At 41.9% G+C, this 26,858-nt stretch overlaps 1 protein-coding gene across 6 annotated transcripts; it reads left to right on the top strand.

Moving 5' to 3' along the window:
- The first annotated feature begins 4,948 nt into the window (after positions 1-4,948).
- lrrfip2 (leucine rich repeat (in FLII) interacting protein 2) lies at positions 4,949-26,372 on the top strand. 6 transcript variants are annotated; one of them, XM_047603505.1, is made up of 27 exons: positions 4,949-5,129; positions 6,581-6,742; positions 11,753-11,839; positions 12,140-12,199; positions 12,769-12,828; positions 12,987-13,025; positions 13,235-13,306; positions 14,593-14,637; positions 14,739-14,807; positions 15,055-15,144; positions 15,528-15,584; positions 15,961-16,014; positions 16,146-16,202; positions 16,635-16,706; positions 16,954-17,067; positions 17,473-17,514; positions 17,995-18,126; positions 19,098-19,169; positions 19,959-20,129; positions 20,767-20,859; positions 21,272-21,364; positions 22,011-22,112; positions 22,957-23,089; positions 23,522-23,692; positions 23,800-23,879; positions 23,993-24,097; positions 25,465-26,372. In XM_047603505.1, exons 2-27 carry the CDS (start codon positions 6,653-6,655, stop codon positions 25,573-25,575), a joined length of 2,271 nt encoding a protein of 756 aa, XP_047459461.1. In that variant the 5' UTR covers positions 4,949-5,129; positions 6,581-6,652; the 3' UTR covers positions 25,576-26,372. The 6 variants fall into 6 exon arrangements, with proteins under 6 accessions (XP_047459461.1, XP_047459464.1, XP_047459463.1 ...); XM_047603506.1 differs by lacking the exon at positions 4,949-5,129 and adding an exon at positions 5,282-5,427; XM_047603508.1 differs by lacking the exon at positions 14,739-14,807.
- The last annotated feature ends 486 nt before the right edge of the window (positions 26,373-26,858 follow it).

Raw genomic sequence — 26,858 nt, 5'->3', positions numbered from 1 at the left:
AACAATTTTCATACCAAGGACCCCCAAACTCCGGAGAGATTAAGTAGAGACCCCTTACCTATTACATGTATTCTGTATTAAACTTAGCCTAGTGCTATTTATAAGCATACATTATTATTATAATTTTGCATTCACTGTTAACCTATCCCTTATCCCTTTACTAACATATGCTGGATTCATGTTAATGTGTATTTAACAGCTTAAATGTCTAATCAACCAACGAACTTGTCTCTTCTTGATTCTAATGAATTGTCTAGTGTGATTAATCGAAACTTACTAGTGCATCAGTTGCATTAGTTCCTCCTCTCTCTGGCTGACACTGTACTAATCTGCGTGCTAATGACTTTGACTGGAGTGAAAAACCTGCAGACCTGCATGGCCTTCCTTGACATATGGTTGCTCATTCCCACTCCAGACAGTAATGAATAGCCACTTTAACAGACAGAATGAGGTAAACCACCAGAAAAACAATGCACATCCACCTGTTTATTGGTTCTAATTTGCGTCTAAGGCTCAGGGCCATACTGTCCATCCTGCGTCTATACCTCCGGTCTATCTGCAAATCTTAAGGGGGTCTACCCTCCCCCTGCTGCGTCCAGTCCTTGTCTTCCTGGAAGACCGCAAAGGAGTAATCAATGAGTCATGTGTCCTGATTACAACCAGCTCCCTATGGAGCATCTTCAAAGGGCCCCAGAAGAGATGGAGAGAGGGAGAAACATTGCCCTCCATGGGGTAATTACAAGTTGAGGCTCAATGGTTTGTACTCCTCTTCTGTGGACAGTGGGGCTTAAACACAGGCCAGTTAACAATTCAGCCTGTCCTGTTAGCGCAGCGGGAAGCCCTTCCAGCCACTGATCACCGACTGGTAGCACATGCCATCCAAAATTATACAAATCCACCCTCACGCTGGTATACAGTGTTTACTATGTGAAAATAACAGATGAAGAGGAAAAACACTGCCAAGGAAAAAGGATACCACAAACTGGCAGGGTGACATTCAGATTTGGTGCAGCTGAGTACACGCCTGTCTATCCCAGGAAAACAAGTCAAGTGTTTGAGCATTTATGAGTTAAAAGGGCCATAAAAGTAGACAAACACACTTAAATGCTGTCTGGCTGCTTTTAGGCCTTCTGTTTCTGTCCAGTGTCGTTATACCTAAAGGCCAATAATATGCACACACACACAAGCCGCTTTTTCATTTAATATAGCTAAAATCACGTGATTGTTGACTTTGTCTTGTTATGGTGAAGCACATTGTTGCAAGTCTGAACAGAGTCTGCAGTGGCATTTTTACAAGCAGCAGACTTGAGAACATCTTCTTTAATAAAAACGTTTTTTTTTGTTGTTTTGTTTTTTTCATATGAAGACATATTGTTCTGTCAACGCAACAACTGCAAAGACAGAGAGTGGTAATTAGTGTCAAGAGTTTGCACACCGAGCTGCATGACTGACTCAAATGTTATGCAGCTGTTTTCTATTTCGTCGTGATCCCTTATCCTTAGATTGTAAAATATAATTGATGAGTGCTCAAAGTGATGACTGCATAGAAAGTTAATGGGGAGCGGTGGAATGGAGACAGTGTGGCTGATGGTGTCTTTAGGTTAAGACTCCAGTAAACCCTGCGTGCACGGCAGCAAACAGAGAAGGCCGATCAGAGACTAAACAGTTATTAGAATTAGCTTCCTGTAATGAAGGTGAATAGAACTGTGATGTCTGCGCTTGCTTGCGTTTAACCTGTGTTATGGGTGTCAGTCAGGGAATTCCCACGGAGCTCCTAAAGCGTCCTCTGAATAAAATTCCCCTTCCAGATATTCTGGTGATCTACCGCCCAAAAAGCCAAATATAAAAGGGATAAAAGTGGCATGGTGCTTCCACTGACAAGCAAATATTACTCTGCTGTGTTGCACTCTTTTATAAACGCTGCCCATGTTTACTATTTAAAGGACATTGGCTATTTTTTGTCTCTTCCATACTTGTTAGCAATGCCACTTACCTAATTCTGCAACATATGACTATTACGTTTCAATGCAACTGGAGTATAACGAGAACATTAAATGCCTGCATTATGTGCCTTGAGCGCACTCATGTGGTGGAGTAATGTACAGCATGCCAGGTCACACAGGTCGGAAGAAAATATTATCCGCTACTGCCCCCTTATGGACAAAATCTATGGAACTTATCAAATACATTACAATGTCTTTCCTCGTCATCTACGGTCAAAATAGGGGTTTATACTTTTTGTTTAAACATCAGATTATGTTTCATATGATGATAATTGTACCAACTATTATATAAGCTAGGCCTATTAATATAACATGTGCATTATGTAACACTGTCCAGGTATCCTATACAATATTGTGTTGGGTTTTAAACTGTTTATATATAAGACAGATTAAGTCATAAGGCTGCGTTCTTTGAAAAATCCCAATATTTATTCATTTATTGTAACTCTAAAAGCTGTGCTGTCTGGTTCTTTGTTTATTTCATTTTTTTTTAAAGAAAAATATCAATAAAATCAATATTATTAAAAAAAAAGAAAAATCTCACGTCATAATAAGGCCAAGGTAATTAATTATATGTATTATATAGATATATTTACAACTTAATTTATAATTTTTCAGATCGAAAACATCACAAGAACATGACATCATAAGTTAACCATTTTTTTTTTTTTTTTACCAAAGTTATGAATCTGCTCCCCACATAATCACTGAGGTAATCAAACGGGCAAACAGAACACCAAAAGAATAAAACAAGACCCACACATACAAAAACAGACACAGGCAAAAAAAAAGAGACTCAAACCAAGCTGTGCTGACCATTATGGTCATGACACCAACATTCTGGACCTCTGGCATCAGAAAAAAGCCCCAACTTTGTCAAACATACGGCCTGTGGGCCAAAAGGGATGAATCTGCAAAGTGCAAAAATCACATTTAAGCCAGTAACTGCAAATTTTCCAATAAAAGTAACTGCTATTCCAAGGTTTCAAACAGTTTTATAAGAGAGACTCGTGGCCATAAAACCACACTGAGACATAGAACTAAACAGAAATGGCACTTCTATTCTTAATAAACGTCCAGTTGTTGATTACATGTCTTATAATAGTGCATCTCATTAAACAAACACTTTCATAATGTTATTCTTTGCACTAAAACAAAGGGAAATATTTGGAGTTGTCATTATTTATAGGTTAATATGCAGTTGTATTACTGGTCTGGCACCTTGAGATCAAACTGAATGTGGTCCCTGAACTAAAATGAGTTTGGCACTCCTGGTCTATGAACTAGAGTAAGCTATTTATACTGTAAGAATAATACAGCCAGTTTACGTCATTACTCGTTCAATCCATTTCCATGCTGTCAGCCCCCTGTAATTATGTGGTTGCACCATAGACTGCACATGGTTTACACAAGAACTATTAACCCTTTATGGGGCAAAGAACCATATATGGTCACTTCAGCACACGTTTTGTGCAGTGAGGTTTAGAACCATGTGGTTTTCATTCAGCCAATCAGAGAAGATAAGGAAACATTCTCAGATCAAATGTTTGTGAAATGTGATCCGCTAGGTCCAGCTCTGCATGAACGCTGAGTATAACTGATTTATTAGGTGCCATGAAGAAGTGGCCTAATGTAGTCTAGTGTGATAATGTGCATGTTGACAAGTGCCTGAGTCAGCACTTACGTTCTAATGGTCTAAATACACATTTACATTGGTTTACCACTTAAGGGCAAGCAAACCATATATGTTGGCTAAGCTGTCATCAATCATGGACATCCCCTCTCACCCAATGCATCAAACTGTAAAGGAGCTAAGCAGCTCCTTCAGCAGCAGACTGCTGCATCCACAGGTCCTTCACCCCAACAACACCAGCCTGAGTTGGCAACTCATACCTTAGACTTGGCTTTGTAATATAATCTGCTTTTTTGCACTGCCTTATTTTGCAGAAACTACTACCTCACCACTACTTTGTCTTTATATTTCTATTTTCCATATTCTATATATTTTTGCTGTTATTTTTTGTATATGTTGTGTATTCTGTCAAATATTGCTTTTTTATTATTATTGTTTTTTGTATAGACTACCAGTCAAAGGTTTTAGAACACTCCACTTTATTTTTTGATTGAAATGTATGCAGATAAATGTCTCATATTACTATGAAATGAAAGCACAGACCAAATAAACAACTGAAGTTTAAAAAAAAAACATCATGGAATCAATATATAACCCATAATATCTTCTTTCCACTCATCAAAGTAATCATCTTTGTCTGATTTAACATGTGAACACACTTCTAACATTCTGTCTTTCTAAAATGGAAATCAAATCTTTTTCAGAGAGTTCTTCCCAGTTTTCTTGCAGAAGTTCCAAGAAATGTGTAGCACCTGTAAGGAGCTTTGCTTTCACTCTTCTGTCCAGTTCATCACAAACCAGCTCCATGGGGGTTAAGCATAGAGACTGGGCCACGGCCCACTCCATGTTTTCAAGCTTTCCATCTTGTTTTATCCCAAAGCAGTTCTGGTAAAGGTTAGACTAAAGTTTTGGGTCATAATCTTGCTGAAGCACTGACCAACTATACCAGAGGATGCTGCATGCTGTTGTAAAACTTTTGACCGGAAATGTATATTCTTGTCTAATTCCACACTACTGTGACAAGGAGATTTCCCATACGTGGGATAAATAAACAATGTCTTAAGTCTTATTCATTAATCTTGGCTTTGTCAATGAAAATAAAAAACACAAAAGTAAAACAGGCTCCTGACGTCCTGCGATAACACTCTATGGTTGAAATTCAGAATTCCCATGCATTTCAGTGTGTGCCCTATAAAGGGTTAAATATCAGCCAGTGGAAACCCCGCTCTCCCTACCAGGCGGACATTAATAGCTGACAATGATGTGTCTGACGGTCCCTGAAGGCAGCATCACACCCTAATTTTTCCCTGAACATCCGGGGCTTTTGGAGCTAGCCAGTGTGTGAGGAGGAGAGTGGACTGATGACAGCTGTCAGTGGACACAAAAACACCACCGATCTGTGACGAAGAGGCGAATGGCTTTCACCTAAAGCACCAGGAGAAAAGGAACAACGCCTCGGCACTGTCGCGGGGTCATTTAAAGCTGTCTCGAAGGTACGGTTTATATTTTTTGAGGGGGAGGATCGGTGCCAGTTTGCCCTGTCTATCGAGGTTAGCCTCAGTGGCTAACCACCATGCTAACCACCCAGCTAAACTGGTCTACTGGGCTGGGCTGCCCCAGATTGTCTTCGGTGTTGGGAGGGGGGGTCATAGCGTCTGGATAGTCCTGGTTTTGCAAAACGTTAGCGTGAGTAGAAACTGCGATAGGAGGCAAATGCGGCAACTTTTTTTAATGAGGTTTCCATGACGCTCCTTAGCATTTCCAGTTAGCTCCTCGGAAGACCTGGCTAAGGTTAGTGTATTCAGCTAGCTAATGCTAACGCAGCTGAACATGGGTGTAACTTTAGTTTTTCCTTTACCTACTAAGGTCGTCGCTGTATCGTTTTCCTTACTGGACGTGGCATGTGGTCAATAATGTTAGCTTTGTCACTGGTTTGAAAACTGTCCGAGTTAGCGCTAATGTTTCAACAACTTAATCCAGATGAATGATTAACAGTAGTTCCCTCGTAGTAAATCACCGTCTTATTATTTGTCTGTGATTTTTTTTTTTTTCTTTCGAATTCGTCACCGTTCAAACAGCGTTTTTAAATCTTTTCTTTACATTTTTATTTGGCTAATCACGCCTCTTTTGACTCAGCCGGCTCCCAAACTAGGCGTTTTCTCCCCCCCCTCATGTGTCTCCACCAGCCAGTAGTAGTGGGCTTTTGTCTAAATGCTGTGTTAACTTTGCCATTGTCTGGATATCCATCAACACACGTCGTTATGTCGATGTGCTGAAACAGTATTATACCACCTACTGCTGCAAGCGTCATCCGCGAACAAGGGCCGGTTCAGATCAGAACAAATGGCCGCTTAAAGTCATTTCTGCAGCTGTCGTTTTATTTGAATATTAAGTCCAGTATTATGTGTGAGAGAGGGTTGCAGTAGTCCAGCACGTCCCACTAAAGCTGGTTCGTGTCCGCCACAACTGTTTATCCTAAGCCCTTGTAGGTGCCACACATGAGTGACTGTCTGTTTTTGCAGGAATGGAAGTAGGAGATAGGGAGTGTGTGTGTGTGTTGTTAGTGAGGAGTATGCATAAAAGTATACACAGTGAAATGTAGCTAAACCTGGAGGAAGCAATAATATGTGCATTATGGACACATCAATGAGACATGTGTCCAATTATATACACATTCAGATTATCTGTAAAACAAAGCAACTTGTGCTTGTTGGTGTTTCACGAAGATGTGTCTCCCCCTCATCTAAGTAGCTCTTTAAGTTTGAAATAACTGGTGCAACATCTTCAAGAGCCCTAATAAGTCTAATCGCCTTTATTTCAGTTTCGTTTTTTTAGGCTATAATATGACCAGGGCGACTGAAAACCGCCACACACATGCACAGTTGGCTTTCTTTACAAATCTATTAAAAAATGATTTATTTATTTATTTTTTCCTCCCCTCAAGGTATTTACACACAGCCCTGTCTGTTTTCCGGCCTTACTCAACAAAGGCAACAGCAACAGTTGCAGAGGCAACATGGGGACACAAGGCTCTGGCAGAAAGCGTGCTCCATTGAAAGATCGGTTCTCAGCAGAGGATGAGGCTTTGAGCAGCATTGCTCGGGAGGTGAGTTCGCCACACAGTCTAATTTTAAAGGATACTGTGATTAACCTGGGATATGTCCTACCTAAATCCCTCCGTTTGCTCAATGCCCGATCGCTGCAAATAAGATTTCCTCCAGCTCAGATGTTCTTGTTTAACCTCGTCCCGATAAATGGGCCTGTTCAGAAATATAAGTATGGTAATAATTTGTGAGCGTCAGATGTTGTTCATTTAGAGAGCATCACCAGCACTTTTAGATCATTGAAACCATTATCGGCACTCGCATGCCTGGCCCACACTTGCACTGTAGTTGAAAGAGAGGGCCTATTAAATTAAACATTGATCAAATGATGAAAACCTTAATACGACTTAGGTTCTATTTATAACACATTGTTGTTTTTACCATTACTTAAACCAGAGAACAGACTGGTTTGGTTCTCCTCGTGCTTTTCAGTTCTGTTAAACATTTCAAGAAAATGACATAAACTGTTTAATTAAAAAGTGGAGAATAGTCTGGAAAACAGCAGCTTTTAGTTGCATATTTGTTCCATTTAGTTTCAAACTTGTAAGCAGCAAAAAACATTTACCTATTTGTTCTTTAAAACCTTTGAATAGCATGTTAAATGTCAGGTGTCGGAAACAGTTGCGTGCATTGTGTTTGCAGATTGAGTAAAATTGCAATGGCTGTCAAGCAGAGTTTCAACATGATCTGTTAAAAAAGTTTATGCTCAATTACAAAGTTTTCTTTTGAACGCATAGTCCTTAAATCAACCTGAGACAAGAGAGGTGCACTAAATCCGTCAGGCGTGTGCTGATTTGAAGCTTGTTGGTCAAAGTTGTATCAGTAAACGGGCCTCTGAGGCGTATATTTATATTCAGGTTTTTGTGTTTCAGCCCGTAGAGTGGAGACAGCTGGTTTGGCCTGCAGAGAGTTTGACTTGACTTGCAGTGTTTTCGTTTGGGGGGGAAAATACAGGCAGGAGGAGAGAAGCTGCTTGGCCTGTAACGACATGCCCTGGGATTATTCCATTTTGTTCCACAGCAGTCCTTCCATTCCTTTGCCTTTTCCAGATCCGGGTGTCTAAAAAGATTAAATGTAAGGATCATTTTCCAGAGTGTAAGGCATAAAATAGAGAGAGTCTAAATACGCTTACTGCAGAGTTTGCATCTAAAATCCAAACTTTAACTCTGAATAAGTCGTGTTTTCTAAACATTTTTTAAAGCACTTAATGAGAACAGAACCTGTGCTGTTTCAAAGCTGTTCAGCGTTTCATTCTTAAGCACCAAGGCTCCATTTGCTCTTTAGAGTCATGCAGGCTGATCATAGAAACATGAGTCATCTGACCCTCCCAGTCAGGTCCTAAATCTGAATGTCTTTGTGGAGCAAACCAGAGATTAGATCAAATGTGCAGGGAGTTCATGGGGGTCAGTGTCTAACTTGTTGCACATTACCGCACTCCCAAACATATCTTAAAGACACTGCGGCCACTACCTCATGGTTAAGAAAATCTGCAGCCTTCCTGCCTGGCTGGCTGGCTGGCTGGCTGGCTGTGCTTGGCACGGATCGCTTCTGAGAATGACTGTGAATTTGAGCCTGCACCGTCACCAGCCTAGCTCCGAGGCCTCTTACATTTCTGGGCAGTCACTCTCTTTTGAATGCCAGCGGCTTGCTTACAAATCTTGACAGTAACCAAGTGTTAGAATTAGATGATCATCCCATGCCTGTTGTCTCTCGGATTAGGCTCTAAGGGATCTAAAGGTACTTGAACGAGACGGCGAGTCACTGTCTTCAGTGTACAGAGGGAGTGTCTTTGGTTGGACGACGCTATAGTCCATAGTCCATATGATTTAATTAGTGATATCAACAACTCGCCGCTGCAGTGGAAGGCGTCAAAAGATTTTTCTCATACCTTCTGGTAATTTCTCAGGCAGGCACAAAGCACAGATCTGTCAGGAAAGCGATCGCTCAGTCATGGACGCATGAGACGTGAAGTACTGAACTCAAGGGTTGATTCAATTCTGTTCCCCAATAAAGAGACGTCGTCGCAGTTCATTTCATTTATTTATTAGTCCTGTTAAAAGTAATACTTGTAACACAGCGGAACAAGGCTTCAGTGGTTGGTATGATTTTAAAGAAGAAAGAGGGACACAGCTGCTTGTCATTCACACAACACACTAATGTTTTCCACCTTCGCTGAATCTGATAAACAGGATGTGAAATTATATGTTTCTGATTCCCACAACCCAGCCCGAGTTTATTTTCTAGTAATTTAATTAGGCTGCTGAGGATAGAGATAAGAAGAGTAACATTGAGCTGAAGATACATTCCCTCCACCTAAGAGTTTTTTATTTAATTTCATGTTTGTAGAATGACGTTTAGTTTCAGTTTTAATGCACGGGTTACATACACAAATACAGATATTATGGTGGAAGTTTTGCCAATTCTTAGAGTGAAATAATGCAGATTATTTACATGTGTTGATTAATTGTGTAGTTGTGCTTTCCTGACTGTTTAAAAGATCTTTTACAGCGATATAAAATGTGGAAAACATGGTATTTGTCATGTTTCCGTCACTATTCGCTGAGCCTCAGGTGTTCTTATGCTGGATTTTTAATATCCAGAGCGTTGGAGGTGTGTATGATGGCGAGCTTGCTGCTGCTCCGGTTACCTTCTCAGGCCCATGACGTCGCTCCCAGAGAGCTGGGCCCGGATGGGCCGGTCTATAGATAGGACGGAGACAGAGAGCTCAGCTGTGCTGCTGTGCAGAGCAGGTCATACTGTCAGACAGCTCAACAGGTGCAGAGCACACGGCCAGCCGCCTCTCTTGCTTTCTCGTTTGGTCTCCCTTCCAGTGCACTTCCAATTTCCATTTTCATCTTGTGCATATCACAGTGGATTAATATAGCTCGTACAGTGGGGAGTTCTTAATCCAAATCTCTTAATATATTATAATATCTGCAAACCCCCCGTTCCATATTAACCTAAATATGTGTGTTGCACACTAAAATTACAGCTACAGTCCTCCTGGCACGATATTATTCACAAGATACATGATGATAATATTGAATTCAATAGGCTATTACTTTCTGATGGGAATAAATGTAAAATGTTTTCATTTTAAAATGTAAAAGTGACCTTCCTTGACATTTTGTTCATATATCTTTGCTCCTGAGAAAAAGTATTCCGTAGTGTCTGAACCTTGCTAATTTTACTAACCCAGTGTATCCAAAAAGCTTTTTTAAAAAAGCGACCGGTCAGCGGCAGTTTCTGGTTGAGCAAGTTTCCGATGGGCTGCCCACAGAGTTCCCTATTCAAACTTGAAAGTTCCCACCGCTCCCTCAGAACTGAAGAACCTACTCGGATGAAACGTCTTCTCTAAACTCAACAAGTCCAGTTGCTTTTATTTTTATATATACCATGACCTGGATGACTGAGAGCCTTATACAGACATAACCCAGTGTGAAAATCACTGCTGTGTCTATTTAATTTATTTTTTTCCCCATATTCAGACTCTCTAATTTTCACTCTCGTCTGCAGTGACATGTTTTCAGGGTTGAACAGCACAACAACACTTACAAGTTCTAGGAAGAGTCGGAGTTTGATCAGATTTATTATGTGTCAGACTGTTATATTACATAAGCCCAGGTCTGTCTAGCTTTTATCGATCGCCAAGATTTTGAGATAAGGTGTCTTGTCACTCTATAACAAGATTGTTGTTCAACTCCAGGCTATTATTGAAACAGAAAAAAAAAAGCCTATACCCACAGGCTTTCTATTCTGGCTGCGCAGATAAGAAATAGCAGGAATGCGACAGCGTTTTGTCTGCGTCCAGATACTGTACACACTTCCCCCAGTATTTATGGACGGCCTTTTAGTTTGAGATAAAGGGTTTCATGCGTAAGGGTGCCATTCTTTGTTAGTAGGATGTTTAGCGTCGGAGCATGTGCGGTATGTAACCGGCAATAACGACGCAATGAAAGTCGAGGCTGCACAGATCGCCGGCGTGAGTCGTCAGGACCTCGTAGGCGTCGCTTAAATCAGTCCCTTCTGTTGAGATTTTTTTTTTTTTTTGTCAAATTAGCTCCCGCCACATTTTCCAGAGAAAAAGACAAGAGTTCATTGGATTTAGTTTTGCTTTTGCATGGACATGTTTGTGTTTCAGAGCCAGCTCGTTCGATATTGTGCAATCATCTCTATGTTTACAGGCTGAGCGAAACCGAGCTTTGTTTGCGCACTGTTGGCATCTCCCCCACGAGGGCCTTAAATTAGTCCTCCTGAAGCTGATGGTTAGCACATGTTGTTGGTGATGAGGCATCCCAAGCACTCGGAGGACAACAGAGCAGATGAACATGGTCAGCTGTGTCGTGCGGGTTCTGTCGAGAATTTAATTCGGCGCAGTGTGCGTTGTCTGGGTTCTGATATTGATGAAATTAGAGAATTTAAGAAAGTGAAAACCGATATTAATCTTTATTTTTTCTCTACATAAAGACATAAAACACATGAGATGAGTGATCAGGATATTCAGTAGTTCAAATATAGATGAAAATACAGAATATCAGCCTGACAGATGCAGAGTTTGTATTATCTTTGGGGAACTGTGTCAGTCTTAGTGTAACTTTAAGTCTTGATAGACGAAGAATTTAAATGCCTTTACTCTGATAGAATAATGTGCGATACACAAACGTAAACTAGGCTGTCGCAGTTTTGCTTCTAATTTATTTATTTTTGGTTAATTTAATATAACTTCACAGGTGTGTGTTGTGGTGTATTAAAACTAATTGGATTATAGCTAAGGACGAAAGCCGGCCACTTATGAGCAAACAAAAGTGAAATCAATACATGTGTGCGTTTTGTCTTTTCTCTTACAAGACACCTCCTGTTAACTCCTGTACATTCTGTCTGCAGTTTTCTTTAATGAACTCTCCCCCCGTTCTTGTTTATTGTTTGCATTCACTGGGTGCGCCTTCACCCGAAAGGCTCATTTACAAGTTTCCATTCATGGCTGACAGGTGTGTTCATGTTGTGTCTCACAGGCGGAGGCGAGGCTGGCAGCGAAGAGGGCGGCCCGGGCAGAAGCCAGGGACATACGAATGAGGGAACTGGAACGGCAACAGAAAGAGGTATATAACTCAAAACGTCACTTGGATATCGGCCCGTGTAATCTTTGGTTAACTGGAAGCTGTTCATCTGTGTTCACGACCCCTGGTGCACAGACGCTGTTTGGCCTCACGCCACAAAATAAGCTTTTAGATTAAACCGATGCACAGAAACGTACCCGCAGAAAGAAAAATAAATGTCCGTGTCCACATCAAACCTCGGCTTCTATTCCCGAAGTGAAATGTCACCCAGACTTTACGTTTCAGCAGTTTTTCGAGTGAAGTATGATTGTGTGTTTTTCCTGGCATTTCCTCCCTGTCCAGCTTTCTTACCGCTCCTCCAGCAGTAGCAACCGAAAATGGGGTCAGATCCACCAGTGGATGGTAGGCGACTCAGGGAGTGTTGCAGCATTTCCACTAACACGGCCTGTTGTTGTGTGGGATTGAGTCTCAGTCAGCTCTGACCGTTTTGAATACTCCGCTCTCTGTAGCTCACTGTGAAACTATGCCTCGACTGGTGTATTTGCTTTGGAGACACCGTAATCTGCGACTGTGTGTGTTTGGAGAGCAGGCTTTGGCCTTTGACTTTATTTAGGGTGGCTGCATGTTAAGTAGGTGGTTTGGACGTTTCGATGTACTCATCCAACCTTCTGCTACCCCCCGTTAGCTCGCTTTTTGGTGTTTATGAATCACTTTTGCACGGAATTAATATTTATGCGTGTTTATATAGACGGGGTTTTTAGCGTGCGTCACTAAATGAGGCAGAAATCTGTAGCATATTAGCTGTTCTTGTATATCATTAATCTTTGAGAATGTTTATGACATTTATTGTTTATGTTATTTGGTGATAAACACTCATTTTTTTTTTTTTTGCACGGTTTTTGGGCTTTGCAACCTTTCTACTTTCACTCTTCTTCCCTCCTCTTCTTACCAACTTTCCTTCCTGACTCCAGGCTGACGCAGAAAAAGCGAGAACCTCTAGTAGTAGTAGATCCAGCAGCCGTCAGCACCGGGTTGGTATCTACCCCCACACGCTTCCTCTTTGTCGCCCTGTATTTCCTTTTTTTTTTTTTTTTTTCCCTTTCCCCTTTAATCCTGCAGTTAATCTCTCATCATTCCCATTTCTCTCCGTCTGCTTTTCTGCTGTGACTCCATGTTTCCACATTAACAGGGGCTGGATGATGATGTCATGTCAGTCCGCAGCTACAGGGTGCGTACACAATACGTCCTGGGCAGTTTTTTTCTATTAAGACTTCATAGGGGCACTCTGACGTGTGAAAGCCTTTTTTTTTCTTGTTAGGAAAGCACTTGTTAAATTAAAGACTTGGGTGAAATGCTTTTATTTGATTTCTTTATGCTTCTATGAGCAGACGATTCCTCCTCCTCATGGTTTTCTTTGTTTTGTTTTTTCATTTGAAGTCAACTTCATCAGCAGTGCGTGACTTGGGGTCTAGCAAGAGTCGATCCACTTCCCGTAGAAAAGATGGTTTGGTGCGTTGTGTGTGCGCATGTGGGTGAGAACTTAAAGCATGGAGCTGGAGTTCAGCTAACTTTGTTGTTCTAAGCAGATCTAACTCATATTTGAGTGATTATATATAAGGGATTATTCCAGTACTTATCTCGCTTTTTGATTTTAAATTCCTCAGTGTGTCCGTATCTACTTGTCCTACTTTTTCTTTTTTCTTTTAATGTGTGTATCACACAAGAAAAGTGAGTTACTGTTGGCTACATTTGTACTTCTTTGATGTCGTCTTGTATCATCTATCACTGATTCAGATTAACAAACCGATGCCAAAATGTGGTGCCAAAAATTCCCAGCTGCTAATTCTAACTTGTTCTAATTGGAAATGCATGTGCCTCGACTCAAACGGATCAAAATTTAGCCACTTAGCGCCACATAGGAAGTTGCCAGTTGCTGCTTCCTAATAGGATTATGAGCATATACTCTGTGTACATACTAATGTGTAGGGATGGGTATCGTTAAGGTTTTATCCGAAAGCGATGCCAAACCGGTGCTTTTGGAACCGTGCCGGTGCTTAAAGAATGGAGAACATACAAACTTTGTCCAATTATGGCGTTTTTTTATTTTTAAGGCATTTTGTGACGTGCAAATTGAACAGAAAAGACAGGACAGTGCGTATCAATGACGCATGGTGAATATGCCTCATTACATGATGAACTTTATCTGCAGTCTCCAACAACAAACATATTTATATAAAAAAAAAGGTCAACCAATGTTTAATACAACTAAATAAAATAAAAGCAAATAATGTCATAATTATAATAAAAACAATGGTGTGGGGTCTGGCAGGCTATCAAAGACGCTACATTTTGCAGCTTTAAAAAAATAAAAATAAAAATAATGCTATGCGTCATCGGATGTTTAATCAAATTTGAGATGTTACTCCCTTGCACATTATCTCCTTCAAGCGCTTGTTGCAGGTCAGTCGGCATCTTTTGAAGTGAAATGCAGTCAAACTTATGACTGTTTTGCCTTAAACATTTCGAAGGTTCACTTCCTTCCATGCAAGTGAAAAACAGATGTGATGTCATGTGAAGCGTCGGTACAGCAACAGAGCTAAGGGGGCGCTAATTAAAAGTTCAGTGGCACTGAAATCTGCTTACTGCCACTTGCATCAGCACCGGTGCCATCATGGTACCGAGTATCGGTACCCATCTCTACTAACGTGTGTGAAAACTAGCCTAACAGCTTCACAGACGATTGATGTTTTTTTTTTTATTTTATTTTGATCATATGACTCCTGGTCTCTCCTCAGTCTGATGGCCTCTCCATCAGCTCCCTCAAGACTTCCCGCTCCACTGTATGTAACTATTTTCGATCATCCTTTCATCACCATATCTGCCTCTAGTTCTTTTACCTCATTACAGCCTCTTGTTTGCATTTTTTTCCTGAGCTGTTCAGAGTTCAGTGTACAATGACCTGCATGGCCATAAAAAGGCTTCGTCCAGCTCCTCGAAGAAGGATCTGCTGGTCAGTGCTCCCCCTCTGTGTGGTTGTGTGGGCTGAAGCCTCAAGCATTGAGGCGGCGTTAGTCTGCTGATAGTTAGCTTGCGGGGGTGATTCATTGTTGACCGACTTTACTCTCGATAAGACTGACTAATCATTGCTGTATGAAGTGAAGCACAGTGTGTCTGAAATAGGGCAACACTGACACTTGAGGCTGAAATCTGTAACGTCAGCACGTGTTTGAGGTCTTATTATGTTACTACCCTTCCAGACTGGACTGTACCACGATCAGAGGACCTACAGCAGCCTGTCCAAGACCAAACCTCCACCTCTGTCGTCCACTTCCACCTATCAGCCACGGGTTGGTCGTCCTGAGAGTGCTGTCCGGTCTTATTTTTTGTTAAAAGACACCCAGTGAAACTAGATCCAGCTGCATTTGCATTCATTGTAGATTATGCGTTTTATTGTATAGTTTCATATAACAGTAAAACGGAAAAAAAAACTGTTAGTGAGACACTTGTATCCAATCTTGTTATGGCATAGAAAGCTTAAATTATTTGCTGACCGACTACAGCGGTGCATTAGGACAGGAACGGTGTTACAGGCTCAGCAAAACATTCATCCTGTTTTCCCTGGCTGCACCTCTTTAGTCCCCTGCCGTGTCGTATTCCTGTTTCAGCATCCCTCTGTCCTCTAAACTGACATTTCCCCCCTGCCCCCCCTCGCACCCCTCCTCTCCGACAGGCCACCACTTCCTCGTCCTCCACCACCGGCACAGGGCTGCCTCGCAGCTACAGCACGGTCAGTTTCTGTCCCCCCTCAGTAACCAGCATGCCTCTAGTTACCTTCAGAAGTTGACCCCCCCCTCCTCCACTTCTCTTGTGGACACACACATGTGATAGGATGCCCAGGGTGGCTGGGGGCGCTTATATTTAGCTCCTGGACACTCTGAGCACTTGGCTGAGATTTGTACTTCAGGCAGATAAGACAGGAGTTCGACTCAACTCTTTTGTTGAAGAGCGCTGAAACAAGTGGCCTAATTATTCTTGGAAATACATATTTTTTGTGTGTTTATTGCATGAAGTCATTCTGCTCAACGCAGTTGAGTGCGTCAGTGATTTACGTTCCCTCTCGTGTTTTGCTGAGTCCCCCCATTGTCTCCCACGTGTGCCCTCAGGCGTCTATTTGCGACGACACTGGTCTTTACGGGTCTGGCTACAGTTCGAGAGCTGTAAGTCTCCTGAAAGTTTGTCAAACTGCACTGTCAACCCAAGTCAGACAACTGTGGTGTCTGACGTTGGCTTGGCTTCGTGTTGACCCCATGTCCTGTCTTCCTCCTCCTCCTCCTTCTCCCATCCACAGCCCTCTGAATACAGCTGGTACTCCTCTGGAGCCAGCTCCACTCGCAGCAGCCCTGCGGTGAGCACATTAAACCCACCGACACCCGGCATGATTAGACGAAAAACACAAAAAAAACCCACAACTAACAGGCTCCCGCTCGTCCCCCTCTCACCACCAGACATCCCCTCTACAAGGGACAATTATCATTACTCACCAAACTTGACTACTGCTTGTTTCGGGAAGCGGCATTGGTGATAGACATTGTGTGGAAAGTGTGCACATGGTTTTATTAGTTGACTCGGATCCAGTTGATGCGTTTGACAGAATTCTCCTAATTGCATGAAATGTAATTACTCATCAGGTTGCAGTTACCAATTTAATACAAAGGCTTTTGAAAAGGAAATGCGTGTGTGTGCGTGTGTGAGAGAGAGTTGGAGAAAGCTCCAGGCATGTCAAGCAGCCGTCCTACATTTACTTTGCCTCTTCATGATGTGTGCGTGCTCCTCTCAGTCTTCCTCAGATGATGACACTGTCAGCAGTGTGTCCCAGGAGCGCTTCAGCCGAGGCCGGAGGGACAGCACGGTGAGCTGTAGTAACGGGTCTGCATAAAATATACATAGACCGATGGAGTGCTGTCACGTCAGATCATACCACACCTGCAGTGTGCTTGAATCTGTGACTCTGTACATATCATTGTTTTCCTGCTCATCCTTTTCCTACCTGATCAATTTCACTCTTCTTTCCTCTGCCTTAATCTCTTGTCCTCTTCATCTTGTGTGTGTTTTTGTGTGTGTGTGTGTGTCTGTGTGTGTGTCTGTGTTGTAAGTAGTCGTCTGACTTCTCTGACATTAGCGAGTCGGCTGCTGATTATTTCAGCCGCACCAGCCGACGGGGCAGCATTGTGTCTGACCTCGATGATTTGAGCATTCCCGACCTGGACGCTGTAAGTGGCTGAACCGAGTTCACAAGAGCGTGCAATGATGGATGAATAAAATAAACGATGCATGAGTTAAAAAAAAAATAACATTTAGTATTTAAAACTCATCCCACAGCCTGTGTTTTTATTTTCATTGAGAACCACAATCTGGATTATAGTGCTATAAGGAAGCTGTAGTGGTTTTTATTGCAAGTAGAGTGGTGCAATCCACTTATTGTTTCTTTTGCTCGTATGGTTGTGACCTCTGTCCAACTGGTGAACACGCAGCACTTATCCTCCACTCATATTAACTCGACTAACTCCCTGATTTACAGATGAAGGAACGGCCCCAAGCACGACAACGCGGGAGGTGCATTGTCAACGCAGTCTGTTGTACGTTTTATAACACAGTTTTCCTTCTCTTTCTTGCAGCTGGATGAAAAATGTGACAAGCAGTACACAGATTATAGCCGGGTAAGTGCAGAAGCCACTAGAGTTCCTCAATGACTTAACACCACGTTAAATAAAAAAAAAAAAGACATGTGGAGACAGACTAATTGCTGCTTTGTGGTTTAGCAAATCTACTTCCTGTAAAATGGGGTTAAATGCGTGACACGTCTGTGAATATTATTAGTTGTCAACAAATTAAATCCCGACAAGAGCCGTAGGCTGATTCCTCATTGATTTCTGTGACATTTAGACGGCATGCACGTTACCACAACAGGAAAACAAGGAAGCATCGTCTTTCTTTGCCCCTGGAGATTGTGAGCTAGTTTGTCAAGTTTACAAAATGCCCTCCAGCAGCCGACAATGGCAGTGCCTCCTTAAGGAAGATTTGAATAGGAAAGGCCTCCCTTACAAGACGTATCAGATGGCGGCATTGAATAACGTGTTGGAGTTGTGTTACATTTGTTTTTTTTCTTACTGGGATTCTATAACATTTTGTGTCCACAGCCATCTTCCCGCTGTGCCACCCCAGGCCTCTCAGCCGCCACCCTGGCATCACTGGGCGGTACCTCGTCGCGACGAGGTAGCGCAGACACGGGTAGCGCCTATGACCCCGACACCAGTCTGAGTGAACTTAGGGTAAGCTGTTCAAATGCAGATTAAACATTCGTACTTTATTGTCCCCGGGAGCGGGGAAATTTGCATCAAACATTTAACCTCCTGAGACCCTTTGTCCTCAAACAGGAACATGAAGTTTTAGATTTTATTGCAGCTTATTCTGCTTAATTTAAACCCATTGTCCTCATCAGTGGACAATTTAGTCTGCCATCTAGTGGTAGCAAAGGTTAAAACGTATTTATTTATGCTTATTTACGTTTCTAGTTTGATGTGACACACAAATTTTATCCAATGCAACAAGCTACAATGTCGCTAATTAGCAAGCACAGCCATGTCCAAGTATTAAAATAAACAGTTTTATAGTTTGTTGCACTGTGCTGACTTCTGTATAATATAAATGATGAAATAATACCAGTGTCCACATATGAGGACTTTTTTTATTATTATTTTTTTTTTTTTTACGTCTTAGGTCCTACTAATCCCAAATATTGTGGAGAAATTAAAAATGCATACCAGGGTCTCAGGAGGTTAAACATTCAGCACATATAACACACAGCATCCTGCACAAATCACAATACCACAAATATGAAAAAAAAAAGCTTACGAAGCTTTTCACCTTCTGTTCTACACTGATTAGAAATGCTAACATGTGAATGTATACTTTCGTTTTCAGACGTATCGCAGAGCTGAAATGCTAGCCCACGTGTATGACACGTTTCTATAAACATACCCTCAGCATATGAACCTCCCACGGCATTGCCTCTGTTGTGCCCCACGCCCTGCTGCTCTTAGTGTCTGCTTTAACCATTTTTCTATATGTGTGCACGGGAGGACTGGATGTTCCTGTTCCTTTTTATCTGGGTGGTGATGTTTACGTCTGCTGGACAGCCTTTTGAGATGGCAGCACGGGTGCTTTGTTATCTCTCCTTCATACCCCCTGTCCTCTCTGATGCCCCGGTTCACCCCAACCATTCCTTCCGTCTGCTCTACAGGATATCTATGAACTAAAGGACCAGATTCAGGATGTAGAAGGGCGGTACATGCAAGGGCTTAAAGAGCTGAAGGTAGAGGGGCTTGAGCTCGCAGCATGCCTTCTCTTGTCTTCTGGGAGCTGTAATGCATCACTAACCCCCCCCCCCTTCCTCCCCTCCACTCACATCCCCTCTTGTTACCCCCACTCCTGCTTCCAGTCTGAATTGCGCAATGACCCTTTTCTTCTGCATGGTCTTCCCTCACTTCCTGTTTTGATCTGAATTGAAGACACTCCCACAGTGCTGCTGAGTTCAGAGTTTTGAGAAGAAGAGTTAACAAGCTCCACCTGCTGACAGATAACAGCCACGCTTTCAATTTTGGCCCCAACAGTGTTTGGATGGCTCTCTGGCTGACTGACCTCTGCAGCCACCTTCAGCGTTTTGCTGATCTCTTAGAATGGGCACTCATGTTTTATTGATAAGAGTAGTTTTACTAACCAGTCTGAATACTCGGCTCGTCCTTGGTAGAGTTTGATCTCCTGCACTTTCAGTTGATTTTCTCGTTTCCCGTTTCCCGTAGTTCTCCTTTTCAGATCTTCTTCCCTCACCATTGCTTTGTTTCACTCTGACGTGATTAAACACACTCTGACCGTGTGATCATTGTCACCTGTTGCACATCATGTATTTGTCCCAGATGTGGGGGGTAAAAAAAATGACATAAAAATGCCTGAAACCTTTACCCAGTCTTAAATTTCATGACAATGTGTAGCATGTTTTGCTGTGATCCAAATTGTTTTGATTATAGAGCCCACCTGATGCATGTAGGTGAGCTGTGCTTTATCTCCTTACACTGTTTAATTAACATGTGTCCAACCCTACCAGGAGTCACTTGCGGAGGTGGAGGAGAAGTATAAGAAAGCAATGGTATCGAACGCACAGCTGGACAACGACAAAGGCAACCTCATCTATCAAGTGGACACACTCAAGGACGTCATAGAGGAGATGGAGGAGCAGACGGCAGAGATGAAGAGGGAGCTGGAGGACAAGTCGAAGGTAAAATACCACTCGAGTAGATGTATTAAATCACCTGTTAGGAAGATGCGTTTACATGCACAGCTTAATCGAGCTATACTCGAAATTCGAATTTGTGAATGCGGTCCTTGTCCCAGTTTACATGCAATGGAAAAACACTGAATAATGGACGGGAACATGTCCTCCTCCTCCATGCTAGGTGGTGATAGCATGCATCTTTTTAATCTCGTACGTAATATGCACATATGTTGCAGATAAGATGCGCGCTAACCCTCAGGTGGTTCTTCTACCGGCTCTGTTCACCTTCTACTTCTGTGACCAGCTTTCTTGAATGTTTTTGTTTCAAGATCATGTCGCAGCAATTGTGGCGCATGCGCACACGCTTTGTCCAGTTAAAGTCCGATTAAGGCGTATACATGCTGGAGAAAATCGATTTCCAGTGGCATTATCTGGGTGTCTTAATCGGATAATGAGAACTCAAATTTTAGTCGAAGTAACGTGTTTACATGCACTTTATTTGTCCTGTTAAAGTCGGATTAAGGCAATAATTAGTTTTTTTTCACGTGCATGTAAACGTCCTGATGTTCACGTGAGTAGAGTCGCCGCAAACTATTTACACCGAGAGGTTGTGGCTAAAATGTTGTCTCTGTGATTTCAGGAACTCGAAAGACAAAAACACACATGCTCAGTTCTGCAGCACAAACAAGAAGAACTGAAAGAGGGAATCCGCCAGAGAGATGAGCTTATAGAGGTACGGCTGGCTCAGCATCAGAGAGACCGCTTCTGGCAGTGTGACCACATCAGAACCCTGTTCTGTCAGCACCTTTCAAAGGTGTCGGTTCCTCTGGGCAGGCTGCAGGGGACGCTCTGTTCTGCAGGAAGTTGATAAGGATTAACTGGCGCTGGTCTTCCTCAAGTCTGTTGCTCTATCCCTTCTGACATTTAGCACTACCCTCTAACTTTGAACACTGTCGTTCATTCCTTTCTCAGCAGTTTCTGCTCAGATTAGTCTTTTTTTTTTGTTTATTTTTTTTACAGTTTCTGCCTCTTATTTGTGTCTCTTTATGTGCATTTTCATTTCTTCTTTTCTTTCCATTCATCTTATCCTCTTTTTGTTGTTGTCCTGTACTGTGTCATCTCGTCACGGCTCAATCCCACTCCAGGAGAGCCAGCGAATGCAGACTAAGTTAGATGCCCTCACCAGAGAGGTGTTTGACCTGCAGGAAACGATAAACTGGAAGGACAGAAAAATTGGGGTAGGAGGTCCCACAAAAGTGCCTGGACAGATGAAATGAGAGGCAAAGGGTGGTTGTGTTTTATCAGCCTCTAGGCATAGTGTCCGTCTGGCTCTTTTGCCTCTCATGCTGTCTTTGCATGATGGAGACCGTTAGGCATTAGCACGTGACCGGACCCATTCACATACACAGTTTGGATTTTTGCATGTCAAAATAACAAGAATTTTCAGTTTGAATTCTTAACAAAAAAAAAAAAGCGCTGGTACTGTATTAAGGCTTGCAGCGCTCAATATATTTGAGGATTACCATTGAAATCATTATAGCATGACATGCATGTTCCACCTGTGGATCAGTTAATATGTTAGATAAAGAAACTAGACTCATATAAATGAATGAAAGTATCGAGTTATGTGTAGTGCATAAATAGTTCAGAATCAGAAGAAAGGGTCTCCCACTCCTTTTAAGTTTTCCTTTTTAGATTATGTCAGAGCATGTCACCACGTCCTTGTCTGTTTGCATACAGTTCGTTTCTATGTCCCGGTGCATGTGTGTGCATGGAGCGTGTGTTGCTGTAGCATGAGGTGTCGCATGTCTGTCCAGACTCTATCCAACGTCTGTGCCTCCTCCTTTTTCTCCCTCTCTTGTCTTCTCTCATCTGTGTGGCCAGGCGCTAGAGAGGCAGAAAGAGTACTTTGATTGCATTAGGAATGAGAGGGACGAGCTCAGAGATGAGCTCGCTGACATCAAGGGGAAGTCCCGAGCTGGAGAGGTAGGTCCACCGAGTCCCAGATAAAGAAAAGGTTGCAAGAAAGAGTTGCTGAACAGAAACCTGCTTTTTATAACGTCTCTTTTAGTTGCAACTAAACCAGGTAGTTGTGTTGCACTTTTTACTAGTAACACTTTTTTCTTTGTTGACACATTTTCTGCTTTTACCAGCGTCTTTTTCCCCCATGCTAATTACGTTCGACTCTTTGTATAAGCCTGTATTTGACCATGACTACTGGTAGATTAGTCTTCTTTTAGAGGGTGTGCAAATACTGTAATTACTACTGTGCATAGACATCCCACTATTTATCACAAATAACCTCATCTGTCGGTGTGTATTCAGGTGGCGAATGAGCTAATGTGCAAATCACTGTGCGCCAGATTTAGATTGAATTATTATTTCTTTTTGAAGGCACATGAAGCAGTATAATAGTACACGGTTTTATGAAGACAACCCTTGCAATTATACGAAAGGATTCTGCAAAACTGTCCAAATCCAACCAGGATATAGTTTGAAGCCCTTGTTGTTTTCCTTTCAGTCCATAATATGTACTTTGACTAGTGCAACCGTGGTAGTAGTAGTAGAAGGAAGTACAAACTGCGTCAATAAATGTGTCTTAAACCACAATTCCTGGCCACACTTCAACACCCATAAATTTTTTCCCCCTCAGTTTGTTTTGGTCCCAGGATCACAGCTTTGTTTAGTCACAGTAGCAGACTGCTGCGCTGTCTCAGCAGGTCACCGCGAAGGGATAAAGAGAGATTAGTGCGTCCTCTCTCTGTACTGTAAAGATTTGTTAACTGTGATTGGAACCAGTGCTCAGTAATCTGCCTTTTTTATCCCACAGAAACATGGGCTGGTCATCATCCCAGATGGCACACCAAACGGGGACGTCAACCATGAGCCTCTGTCCTCAGGGATCACTTTGGTCTCCCAGGAGGCCGCCCAGGTGCTGGAATCTGCAGGAGAGGGCCCACTGGGTGAGTCAGGAGAATTCGTCTTTTTAAAGCTCTTAGTTCAGGGTGGGTCCCACCACAAGAGGAAACTTTAATGGCATAAACACTGCTGTGGAAACTTGTTACGTTAGCCTGAAAAAATGGAGCAAAACTCAAAGAAACAGCTCAGTCCCGGCTTAATCGAGCCTCAGTGCAGCATAGTTGTATATTCTGCAGAAGTAGGTGATGCTGAAAGTCTCTAATATGTCTCCAAATATGCACCAAAATGTAAAAACCTTTTCACATCACAGTGAATGAATCTAGCATGATAACGCCCTGCACGTGTTCCCGCACTGTTCCCACTAGCAAGTGCAGCGGAATATTTTTCTCCTGCATCCGGAAGACACCAAATTTGTCTGCCAGATGTCGTAAATAGCATCAGTTAAATGTTTTCTTTTATCATTCCTGTTTCTGCAGATGTCAGGCTACGGAAGCTGGCAGAGGAAAAGGATGAACTGCTGGCTCAGATCAGAAAGCTGAAGAATCAGCTGGAGGAGGAAAGACAGAAGCACTTGAAGGTGGACAGTGCTTTCACAGACGGGGAGAGGATGGAGAACGGTACAGACCTACACTTTATCGAGATGCAGAGTGAGTCGACTTCCCTACCTGATCTTAATAAATATCTATGCACTCGTGAAAATAGTCCTGTAATCGTTTTGTATTCGCAAACTCTTGTTCTCTGATGTTCCCTTTAGGAGATGCCAACCGACAGATTAGTGAATACAAGTTCAAGCTTTCTAAAGCGGAACAGGAAATGGGTACAATGGAACAAAATGTAAGTTTAACTGATGCTTCACGTCAAATTACAGAAATATAACATACAGGAACGTGAAAAAAGTCCGAGCTCCACGTCAACATATGTTCTTCTTTTTTGTGTCTGTTTTCCAGATCAATAGACTTGAAGGGCAAGTGTCCAGGTACAAGGCAGCGGCAGATAACTCAGAGAAAATAGAAGACGAACTTAAAGCAGAAAAACGGAAACTTCAAAGAGAGGTAAAGGCAAACTGAAGTCCTATTTACACAGAAATTATATCACCTGAGAACCTTTGGCCGTTTGTAATAACGTTGTCTGTCCAAAAAGGGCATGTCCGTAATTTGTTAAGTAAAACTGAGACCACGAATTTTCATATTTCCTTTCACGTTTCTCCAAACATAGAGAGGTTTGTTTTGTTCAATATAAAGATGTTGCAGCACTGAACTGAGACTAATACGCAGAATAAAACAAGCTCAAAACCATCACAAGAGCACAGTCGTGTGGATTTAGGAGCATGGTCGCATGTTTTTATGCATCAGATTTTATTTATTGATTCATTATTGTGTTTGTCACATCACTGAAGGTGGAGCTGATTTATGTATGTTGTCTGGTAGTTCATGAATTCTTCCCTGGATTAGTCTCATCACGTTTGTTTTATTTATTTATTTATATTTATTAAGTCCTTGGATGGATTTTTATTTCTTTTTAATATTTGTCATTTCCTGCATCCTCTCATTAGAAATCTCTTTAATCTGTTTTTGTCATGATTGCGCAACAAAAATTGGTCCACGTGTGAGCGAGATCCAAAACATGAGAGAAGACACGAGTCAGATTACGCCATCAGGCCTGAAAGCTGATGTGTGGCAACATTTTGAATTTAAAAAGTATAGTGATTTTCTTTCACAGTTAAAGAAAATAGAAAATGTAAATCAGGCCGACATACAAGTATAGTTTCAGGCCGGACAACTTTATGGATTAGATTAAATTGTGAGTGAAATAACGTTGAGTCAATCATTATTCGGAGGATTCTGGATTGATGCTAATGCTAATCGCGAGCTAACGGAATGTTAGTTGTATGTTTCAGGGGTGTTCAAGCAGAAGTTGCATTTAGTACATTACTCTCCACAGTGGTTCCACTTAGTGCTTGTAATATCTTTGTTGGGGAGGCTTCGCTTGATAAAGACAGACCACACTCCATCCCCTCTGTGTCCTCCTTTGGTCAAGTTGTCCATCCAGTGAGTGAGAGTGTAGGGGTTGGTGAATAAAGTCCCATCGGTCAACTTTTTAAAATAACACTCTCTGAAAGTGAGTGTATTTGTATATTCTCTAAAATATAACTTTTTCTCGCCCATTCTTGCCAAAACAATTAAAATATGCTAACTGGCATTTACAAGCTACAGTGTTTGAGCTATTTTGCCTCCAGCTAAGCCCCGCCCCTCAAAAACCATCACGCTGTTTACAAACTGTGTAGGGGGTCTATAGGAGTCATTCCTAAATAACATTACGTCCCCAGGTGAAACCACTCCTGTGCATTTAGTGCTTGACTTCCATTTTTCTATCATTAAACATCATCGGGCTTAACGTCTTCTGTCTGTTCCCCCCACAGCTGCGCACGGCTCTAGACAAGATCGAGGAGATGGAGATGACCAACAACCACCTAGTAAAGCGCCTCGAGAAGATGAAGGCCAACAGGAACGCCCTTCTGTCGCAGCAGTGAGGACGAGCAGCGTCACCACAGAAGCCCTTAAACTCGCACCTCAGACCTCTGACTGCCATATTGCGCCTGGAGCACATTTCCATATTTCCGCTGTAACACTTTAAAGATCTGTAGCTAACCAAAAACACTTTAAAAGAAAAAAAAAAAAAAAAAAAAACGTGTAGCACAGGGAGGAAAACACATGTTTTTCTTTTTTTTTTTTTAACTGGGAGAATTGGTTTTGTCTGGCGAGCTGTTTGTGTTTTGGGAGGAACGACTCGGGAACTAATGAAACTATAAAAGTTGCTGGGAGATACATACAGAGGATATTTCTCATTTCTCTAGTCACTACTTTATTTCTCAGAACTTTGTACTACATAATACCCACGAGATATTTCTTTTCCCTGCCTGGGTGCTTGGCTGTCGTTTTTTTTTTGTTTTTGTTTCGTTTCTTTTTTTTTTTGATAAGTTGCATGAATGAATATAATGATGCTTTTAAACTATACAACCCTCGTGGCTGCTCCGGCTACCCCCCACCCGCGCCCACTCCCCCCCTCCCTCCCACTTTTCACTACCTTCCCCCCCAGCTTCCCCCTCACACACAGTGAAGTGCCTTTTTCACACTAGGAGACTGGGGGTCTGCACCGCTCAATGAGACAATAATTGTTTTAACAGGTACAGTATGATGTATTTAAAGAAGATGGTGCAGTCGATATTTGAAAATATATAGAACCAGCTGTGTCTGCTGCGGTTTCATGGAAATTTTTCGAATATTTAAAAGATTTCTTGAAAATAAATGTGTAATTTACAGAACTGTGTATGCAGTCCGGGTCTTTGCTGGTTTATCTTTAGGCTTAAAGTTTCATTTTAAACTTCACACACACACTTTTTACATTTTGAAGATTTCCTATTGGACAGTTGCATCATTCAGTAGTTGAGTCATCATCATCGAATTGTGACTGCACATTGTAGCTCCATTAAATTAGGAAACGCCTCGAGCTGGAACAGTGTGTTCTAGATAACCAGTTCACTAATTCCTTTTTTTTTTTTTTTTTTTTTTTAAATAATATAATAGTGCAGACTTGAAAATTGTGCAGATATGTTTTGCTACAGGAAAAACTTTGAAAAGTGAAGTTTCGATCTTCACTTTTCTGTTTTTCGCTTAAAATGAAAAGTGTGTCCTGAATAGAGACTGTGAAAGTCTTTGGTGCAAGTTGTGTTATTGCACTTCGAGCATAAACGACTGAATTTTAAATTACTAAGAAATCAGTATAGTCTATATAGAGATTATTTATTTTATATAT

This window comes from Mugil cephalus, chromosome 13, assembly GCF_022458985.1.
Source record: "Mugil cephalus isolate CIBA_MC_2020 chromosome 13, CIBA_Mcephalus_1.1, whole genome shotgun sequence".
NCBI classification, from domain to species: Eukaryota; Metazoa; Chordata; class Actinopteri; order Mugiliformes; family Mugilidae; genus Mugil; species Mugil cephalus.
Note: the sequence above shows the minus strand (reverse complement) of the source record. Positions and strands in the feature narration are given on the sequence as shown.